The following is a 9,993-nucleotide window of genomic DNA, read 5'->3' as shown; positions in this document are numbered from 1 at the left end:
GACCAGACCTTGAGATACATTTCAAACCAGATCCTGAGATCCATTTCAGACCAGATCCTGAGATACATTTCAAACCAGATCCTGAGAAATCCTGTCCTTGTCAGCTATTTTGATTTATGAACATTAAATCATTCGTGTCATCACAGACAGATGTAGGTGAACCAGAATCACAGTGCTACAATTAACATGAAACAATGTCAGTCAACACACTGACATACAGTGCAAAACTCAGTAAATACAGACATTAGACTATACAATAAACTACAGAGTAGACACTTGATAATATAAGCTCTGTTAATAGTCCTGAGCAACAGGTTGAACATGTAAAGTGACTCTTTTGCAGTGACAGAATGCAGTAAATTGAGTAGGCAGGGCAGCAGATTGATGTGATTTGTATTGAAATGAAATGCCTATATATTGCTGTTTTGCATTTTTGCATTTTCAACACAAAGATACAGTACTACAGTAAAACACAATGCTACACCGCTACCACCACATTAAAAACCCTTGTTTTCAGTTCCATAATAAATTCTAAACTCTTCCAAACAGAACAATGAATGGTTTATTACACACGGTGCAATTGCTCTGCCATCTAGTGTTCAATTTTAAAAGACAGGTTTCTTTTTTTAGGAGAAACTTTACTTTCTCCTAAACTGTTTCTAATTTCTTGTTCACATGTCTAGATACAGATTGTGCAACTTTTCACTGTGTTGCCTTGACATGTATTGTGCTGGATAACAGTCAATGGCATGGCAGAAAGCAGCTGAACAAGGCATCATAATTGTGATTCCTTCTATCCGTTATAACTGAGGTTCGTGCCTGGGGAGAGAGGTTATTGCCAGGGTTTAGATTTATAAACATGCCAGAGAGGCATTAAAAAGGGTTGTTACAAGAATAAAGAGTGGGAAGAATGTTTCCTGTGTAGTAAAAAGATAATCATGCCACATGGTTTGGAGCAAAACACTGATTAGTGGGCAGCAGATGGGTGTATATGATCCAATGCAGGCTCACTATGATCCAGTGGAGCTCAGCTCAGTGGTTAAGGTTCTGAGTTAATGATTAGAGAGTTCTAAGTTCAGATCCCAGGACTACCAGAGAGCCACAGTTGGGCCCTTGAGCAATAACCGTTAACTTAAACAGATGCTGAGCTGTGCTGTATATTTGGGTTGTATCTTTTCTCAGTCACAAGTTGCCTTGGGTAAAGTGTGTTATAAATGTAAAAGAAGTGGGACTGTTGGTTTAGAGAAGCTTAGTATCTATCAAGCTCAGCCCATAGGACTACTTTTTTTTCAGTGTGAATGTACAGTGTGAAAAACGGCTCTCAAAAATACAATTTTCTCAAATTTAACACTTGAGAAACATCTTGAGGAAATCTCATCTTCCCTGATAGCTTGTTCATTTAACTAATCACATCAGAGAAATGAAAGGTGACTTAAAGCAGCAATATTTATTTATGTAGCATAAAATATTATTTTTTGCAGTATGTTTCAATCGTCTATCTTCTATTGGTCAAATAAACAACATTTTTCCATCTGATTTTCTAAAAGAGACACTTCTTATAAATCTTACCAGTGTATCTTTTCTCCTAAGACAAATAAGACAATATCAGAAATAAAGACCGTATATGCCATGAAATACAGAAAACTGCCAGCCATGCAGGAGCAGAGAATACAGAGCACACAAATGTATATTGGCAGCTTATATTATTATATATTATTCCATGCATCACTATATCATTTTTTGCTGTAAACAGGTACAACTCCTTCAAGGTAACTGTAGCACATTCAGACCCCTGCTCAATAATTAAAGGGTATTGAAAAACCAGGCCACTGAAGCATGTTATTGCTTAAGTGTGCAGTGTGTGTGCATGTGTGTGTGTGTGTGTGTAAGCTTGAAAATCATGAATCACTTCTGAAGTTCCAATTATTCCAGCTAAATAAGAATGCCTACACACACACACACACACACGCACACACATATGCACACACATACACACTCACGCACATTCAAATCATAAATGACTTTGCCTCAGCATAATGTCAACATTAGGGATCAATGTGTTTGATAATTTACAACATTTGAAAGGACAGATTATTAGGATAAAATGTTTCCATTTACCTAAATTTTGACGTTTACAACAATATTGTCCTGCGGGGTCCCTGGAGGACTAGTGGGTAGGCTTCAGTGCTCTCACCGTGACCCAGGTTCTATTCCCGGCCAGGAACAAAAACAGTGCACTCTCAGTGCCGGTCCCATGCCTGGATAAAAACAGTTGGAGAGGGTTGCATCAGGAAGGGCAGCTGGCATAAAAACTGTGCCAAATCAAATATGTGGACCAATGATCCGCCATGGCGACCCCTAACGGGAGCAGCCAAAAGAACAACAACAACAATAATATTGTGCTGCCTAAATTTTATGTTGTTGAATTAGTACAAGTAAATTGTATTTTATAATGGGGGAAAGGAGAGCTTATAACATATACATATTATGTATATAGACTGTTGACAAATTACATAAAGAAAAAATTGGTGGCACATTTATTTCATTTATGGCATGAAAAACCAGCTGGCCCCTTAGAACAGTGGTGTCAAACATATAGGACTGGCCTGATAAAGGTTCTAATCTGGTCCACTAAATAAATTTAAAGTCCTTGTTCTAAATTAAAAATGTTTTGTAGACTGTAACTTGCAAACTGTACTGATATTCCCATATATATCATATATCAGTGCTAACGAAGGCCTTGCTGCAAATAGACTGGCCTATGCTAATGAAGACATCGAAATTCACTGTGATAGTTCCTTGAATTTTTGGAGTTAGATGTCTGTTTCTTAGTGATTTGAGTTTTGTCAGGAAATATTCTGTAGAGTTCACAGACTGAAGTTGTGTGAAGGACAGCTGGAGATTAGAGATCATCCAAACTCTTACAGAAATAAAACTAATAAAACCTACAAATAATACAATAATGAACAGTTGTTGTATAACTATACCATTATGTTTAATTCATGTTCAATATTAAAAATAATTCAATATTAGTATGTCCTTACAGCATATCTGCTGCCAAAATTATTTCCAAAAGTCATACGATCTTGTTCTTGTAGAGATCTTCAGAGATCTGGTAAGTTTCCCAGCCTTACTTTCCGCTGACTATATAAAGTTTAACTAGTAAATAGTAAATATAATGCAAATTCTCCTCCCTTTATATATTGGAGGATATATAAAGTTATATAATAATAATTTTTTGTTTGTTTTATTATTACAAATGATGTAGAAATACATGGAAAACTATAAGTAAAGTGTACTATATGTTTGAGAAAAAGTCTCAAAAACTTGGCAAAATGGAGATCCATTTTCACTGAGATAGCACTCTCACTGACTGTGTTTTCTTGCTTAGTCAAATATTTGCATCCACTTTGATTCTAATGAACAATTAGCCAAAATAAGAGTAAGGTGTAGTAGACTGATGTGTAAATACAGCATCTGTGCTGTCCACACTGATTAAAGTTCACCCCAGAATAGTTTCATGAATTTACTACCATCTAGTCACTTACCTTCTAGACAGATGTAGTCTTCCAGTTTTCTATAAAATACAGTGAAAAATACACTGGATTGTGCATGATGAAAAGTGACTTATAAATGCTTTGACAGTGAAATGAAACTGGCACAATAGTTCAGCGTGTAGTGTTGCTCCCTCATAGCTTCAGGGTCTGGGGTTCAAGCCCTATCTCTGGTTTACTGTCTGTGAAGTTTTGTGAGATAACCTGTGACCGACTGGCATCCCATCCTGAGTGTATCTCATGCCCAGTGTTTCCAGGATAGGCTCTAGATCCGCTGCAACTTTGCTCATTATAAAACAGTTATTGACGAATAAATGAATGTCATGAATCTGGGAAATGGAATAAAATTGAACTGATATCTAAATTGAGTGAAGTAATTTTCTGTGGCGTGGAAAAAGTGTGATTTCACTCGGCCTCAGATATTAGTAGGAGGATTTCCTTCATGCAGTGTTGTAGCACAGCTGGAACCTTAGAGAGTTGCATTGCTCTAAACTGACTAAGCAAAGGGAACTAAGCCAACCTCCCCACCCTGTGAGGCAGATGTCTTTTCAGTGTGCATTTAATCCAGTAACGAATCATATTAGCGGAATAAGAGATTCTGCGATTCTGCTACAACTACATAAATTGACATTTCATACACAGAAAGAACATCAAGAATTCATTTTTATGTTTAAAAAATATTACCCATACTTCCTTTCTCAGTCATGCCTAAACACTTGTTGTAGCTTGAGGTTATACGATCTGAAAAAAGAGGCAGCCAACTAAATGCTCTTTCTGATATGAAGTGATTGATAGGGATTGTTGCTTATTAAGCCATCATAGTCAGTAAAATTTCTAAAATGTACTTGATCTGTATATGCTGAATGTGCTATTAAGTACTGTATATTTAATATCTGTTGAGCAAATATAAATGGAGTTAATTAGTTTGTACCTCTGCTCAAACTCGAAAGGCTCATGATTGCTGCAGGTTGCAGTGTTGCAGGGCGGATTGTGCTTATGCACAGAAACATTGTGAACAGGCTTCCAGGCATGAGATGTGGTTAAATACCTCACCATTTAAGTGAACCTTTGTTCTGTCAAAGTCCATTACACACTTGTGCATGGCTAAATAACACTTGCAAAAAAGATGTAAGTGCTTCCTTTAGGCTGGGACATCAACGGGACGGGAACAGGTGAGTGGTATCTACCTGTTCTGTACATTATTCATGTCATCTTAGATTTGTCTTAGAATCAAACCTGTGGAAAAGTGTTTATAAAAGAGTTGGATCAGCTGTGTGTGAGCATACCTGTTCAGTCCCTTAATTGAACAGGAGCTGTTGAATTTTGCTTTTATGCTATTTTTGAAATGTTCTTATTTACTTTTGTTCCTTTTTTTTTCTACTATATCATTGTTTCCTAAATGTAGATTAGTAAATGTAGATGATGTATTAAAACCAACCTCTATGTTGCTAAAGACTTGGTATTCATAGCAAGCAATGTTCATAGCAATGCAAAGATATCTGGACAGGGAAAAGCCTGGTGGGCTGCTACTGATGATCAGACACCATAAAGGCAATGAGATCTGGATCATATTGAATAATAACAAATATTATACATCAAAGACCAGCACAGATTGACATATTTCATATGAGGATAGAGTAGTTCAAATATAGCCATAAATCAGCTGTCATGTAATACCTGACTTTCTTCTAATGGTGAATTATGATGGCTTTTCTTTATATCCAATGCTACATGTCTTTTTCTAGGCAACCACAAGTGATGTTTTTTTAAATATAGGAATGCTTATGTATGTTGTTAAAATATACGGTGGTGAGTCATAATGAAAACCTTAAAACTGAGAAAAAATTAGAATTAGGAAAAAAAGAATTCTTTACTAGAGGAATCCTGGCTTTTGTTAAGTGCTGTAATGCTTGCGTTGAGCAAAATGGAGATTATGTAGAAAAATAATACACTTTTGTGACACGTATTTACAATAAACAGTGCAAAATTAAAAAAAAAATTTAAAAAAGATTTTTATTTGACTCAGCCTTGTAGGAATGCTTGTGTACTTGGTTAAAATATAGGAATGCTTGTGTACTTTGTTAATCCCGAGAACATGTTCTTTGCAACAAAGCTAAGCATACTGACGCTCTCCTTTTCTTCATGCTTGGCAGGGGTCACTATGATCATTCTTTATTATGGAGGCAAAGTGCACATGTTCCAGCAAGAAGTGCACTTTGTCATAGCACCTCCAGCTTAACAATTAACAACTGAAGTGATCATATTCTGACACTTTCAGCACATTATCTTCATCTTTAGTACTAGTATTCACCTTAGTAATAGTGTTAGTATTACTATTCAGTTTCTTTTGGTGGTTGGGTACTAGATTGACCATCAGAAACCATTAATTATAGTTCATCTAAATGTCCATTACAGTATTCCTACGGTTATTTGGCAGATTAAAATATTACATTCAATTCAATTTTTTAATTATATAGGTCTTTTCATAATGAACATTGTCTCAAAGCAGCTTTACAGGAAGTCAGATCTAGATTTAGATCTCTCATGAGCAAGCCAGTATATGATTAATGGGAAGATTTATAAAAATCTGAAACTTAGAGTAGAATGACTGGAATTTTGGGCCAATTTCACAAGACTGGCTGCTTTTTTACTCTCATTATTTGCATGTATTTACATTTTAATGTATTTCTTTATACAACATGATATCATAGATGATACTAGTGATATAAGAATGTCTTTCACCACACCTCACTGATAAGCCCTGCATGTTGTTACAGCACGTTGTAAAATAATTTGGCAGGTAAGGAATGATGGGTGTGTTAATTTGATAAGATAAAGAAGGTCATGGTATAACAACAGACTTCAGACTGAAGCTTGGTTGGTGACTGTATAAAACACTTTTTTTCCTATTAGGAGAATAATGGCTGGGCCAAAACCTCGAGTGATTGCACTTTCCAAGCGTGAAGGCCAGAGCTATGGCTTCTACCTGAGGATTGAGGAGGGGGCAGAAGGTCATTTGGTTCGGGCATTGGAGATGGGTGGTCCTGCTGAACTAGCTGGTCTCAAGGATGGAGATCGCATTATCAGAGTCAATGGAACCTTTGTGGACAACCTGGAACACAGCCAGGTATAAACTAGATTTTATGACTATAAACTAGACATTTAAACTTCTAGTACATCTATAAGGTTTCATGATGACAAATTAAGAGATACTATAAAGCAGCTATCAAGGACCTTAGCACTGCACCTTTGCTTTTTCACCTCCATCAGGTTGCAGATCTGGTTAAGAAAAGTGGATTGACTGTCACATTCCATGTCCTGGGAGAGGAAGCATACCAGCAGGCCAAAAGAAATGGCATAAACCTTGCAGAACCACAGTCCTATTCTGCTCAGAGTCAGCCCACCATGAACGGAGTTCCTGCAGCAGGCCCTAAACTCAAACTCTGCTTTCTGCTGAAGTCCAGCAGTGGCTTTGGTTTCTCGATCAAGTCCTGTAAAGGTGAAAAGGGCCATAGACTCTAAAACATTATATTTGAAATCGGCCATGTGATCTATAATTCACTAGTATGAAGGGTTGCTCGGTTTTCTCTGAATTCTCAGGTCCAGAGGGAATGTTCATGACGGATGTGATTGTGGGAGGGGCGGCTGATAATGCGGGGGTTAAGGCAGGTGATCGTCTGGTGGAGATCAATGGAGAAAATGTAGAAGGCGCTACACATGATCAAACTGTGGAAAAAGTAAGCAATGTTTCAACACTAAAAATGCTTAGAATATTTCTGTGCTGAGGTTTATGAGTTTGTTTTAGAAAGAAAATAATATCAGGCTCTGCTCGTTAGGTCAAAGCTGCGGGAAAAAGTGTGATGTTTTTACTCGTGGACAAGGACACAGACAAATACTACAAGAATAAATGCATCAGACTGGGAACTGGACTGGCCACAACGAAGCACCTACCAATGAATCCTCGCATAGTTGAAATCACCAAGGGAGCCAGTGGTTATGGCTTCTTCCTTAAGGCAGACCCTAAAACTCCAGGTAGGCATGTAAATGAGGAGTAACTAAGAGTGGAACACACTCTGATAGCATCACAGATATATACTAGTTTTCAAATATAAATGACAGCTGCATGGCCTCATGTGAAGGAAAACAACAGCATGTGTGACCATATTACAGATGTTGGAGGGATTAGCATTACTTTAATCATAGGCTGCTAACATCATCCATATGTGCAGCCTCATTTCTCACATAGTGACCAGGACTATCTCAACTTTTTAGGAGAAGGGATGTCATGTATTGTGCATTATTATTAAACTATTTATTTAAAGTCTGATCAGACTCTTATATAGTAATAGATTTTAGCAACATACAGTCAACATGCAATCACTCACCCTGTCCACTCCAAATTCAAACTGTACATACCCGAGTACATACCCATAGTCAGTTAACATTCGATTCTAACTAATGCCTGCTGATTAAGTCTCACCGTGAACTCCTGTTTGAGTCCATTTGACAGATCGTAGAAGGCAAACCTTGAGCAGACAATTTTGGTTCTGAGACTAATGAACCCGATGAAGATTAAAGTAAATACAGGTTCATGCATCTGTGTTTTACATTAGGTCTGACTGCACACATTCGTAAATATGGTGAAATTACAATATGTAATTTTCCTTAAGGTCATTTCATTGGAGAAATCGACCGTGGGAGTCCTGCAGAAAAAGGGGGACTGAAGGAGATGGACCAGCTGGTGGCTGTGGATGGAGAGGAGGTTAATCACTGTACCCATGAGCAAGTGGTGGATAAAATACGTGAGCTCGGAAATCGATGCTGCCTCCTGGTGGTTGATACTGAAACAGACAAGATGTACAAGATGGTGAGTCTATTATCCTCCAGTGTATTTTTTCATATTTTGCCCAAATACAAATTATCTTCCAGTTTAAATTCAATTCACCCACATGACCTCACGTGGGCCTTTTTGTTTTCTTCTATGCCAAAAGACAACAGTTTGAAATGTGAAGAGGAGTTTCAAAGTGGAGTTCTGAGTTTTGGAGGGTTTTATTTCCATATTTCCATGTGTTTAATTTTTTTTTCAGGGTGGTGTCTCTCCTTTACTTTATTGGGAGGAAATGAGGAGTTCCCTTCCTCAGATGAGCAATCCTGAGCCTGAACATAATGTCACCCCAGTCCCAGCCATGGCTGACGCTCCTGAGGTAATATATAAACCCAAATTGTGCCGCATGGAAAAGGGCGCTGCTGGATACGGCTTCCACCTCAATGGTATCCAAGGAGTGCATGGACAATATATCAAAGAGGTGAGGAGAACGTGAGAAATACATCTGGATTTACAGAAATACAACTTAGATTATTAATGACTAAGATCAGCAAGTATCTCATATACATATTTGCTTAGAAGAGTTTTTGGTACTCATGCACAGTATGACACATCGACAGGTGGTGAAAGGAGGACCAGCAGACAGAGCAGGGCTAGAGGATGAAGACATTGTGGTGGAGGTCAATGGGGTGAACATAGAGGAAAGCACGCATGAGGAGGCTGTGAATCTGATCCGCAGCAGTGGTGACACATTGGTCCTCCTTGTAGCAGGGAAAGCTGCTTATGATCACCTGAAAGCTAAGGGAGTTGCAATTACCCCCAAGCCGCTGGATACCGAACAAACACCAGTTCAGCCTCGTGAAAGGGTGAGCACCATTTAACTTCTGAAGCCATAATCCCAATCCATTACTATTTACTAATGCCACGAAAGTGTGTTATGCTCTGACTTGACTATAACCTCTGGTTCTCTATTTTAGACACCCTCTGTTTCATCTACATCCTCATCAGAAAGTGAAGATGAGAGGCTCTGAGAAAGACGTTTTCCAGTTGCTGGGTTATATTTATATGGTGGTACACCAAGTTGCACATATAAATTAAAAAAAGCTTATATTATAAGTAGTCAATAATTGCACTGCTGAAAAAGACAGTCTTTTAAATGGAAAGCAGTCATATACTCTGTTCTCGCAGACTACAGGAGTTTACCAATCTACAAATAACGCTGGAAAATAAAAAGAAGCAGAAGCAGTAATAATAAATACTGCATCAGATCAGAGTTAACATTTTCCAAACAAATCCGTGCATGTTCTTTTATATGTGTGTGATATGACGCAGATAAGACAGATCTCACACATGAACAAAGGACACAAACTGTCTTAAATCATGCCATTGTCACATGTGTGTTGATTGTGTAAGACCCTCTGATGCCTTTCATATGCAAACTTTACCCTTTTTGCACCTGTTTATCTCTACTTCAGTGCATTAAAAAAACGTTCACCGTGTTAATATTTAGAGCCTAGATCTTCAGCAGTGAGCTACACACTCTGCTTGGGATGCTGTATGAAGTAATAAAAACTCACTAGTAAATAAAAATTTGCATAATCACTCTGTTCCACT

The 9,993-nt window shown here is 37.8% G+C and overlaps 1 protein-coding gene across 1 annotated transcript; it reads left to right on the top strand.

Annotated features, from left to right (window-relative positions):
• The first annotated feature begins 4,591 nt into the window (after nucleotides 1–4,591).
• On the top strand, nucleotides 4,592–9,981 carry pdzk1 (PDZ domain containing 1). The gene is made up of 9 exons (XM_026912570.3): nucleotides 4,592–4,726; nucleotides 6,468–6,681; nucleotides 6,825–7,053; nucleotides 7,155–7,291; nucleotides 7,391–7,586; nucleotides 8,225–8,421; nucleotides 8,642–8,860; nucleotides 9,000–9,245; nucleotides 9,357–9,981. Exons 2-9 carry the CDS (start codon nucleotides 6,475–6,477, stop codon nucleotides 9,408–9,410), a joined length of 1,485 nt encoding a protein of 494 aa, XP_026768371.3. The 5' UTR covers nucleotides 4,592–4,726; nucleotides 6,468–6,474; the 3' UTR covers nucleotides 9,411–9,981.
• The last annotated feature ends 12 nt before the right edge of the window (nucleotides 9,982–9,993 follow it).

Source organism: Pangasianodon hypophthalmus, chromosome 5, assembly GCF_027358585.1.
Source record: "Pangasianodon hypophthalmus isolate fPanHyp1 chromosome 5, fPanHyp1.pri, whole genome shotgun sequence".
NCBI classification, from domain to species: Eukaryota; Metazoa; Chordata; class Actinopteri; order Siluriformes; family Pangasiidae; genus Pangasianodon; species Pangasianodon hypophthalmus.
This window is presented reverse-complemented; position numbering and strand designations above follow the sequence as displayed.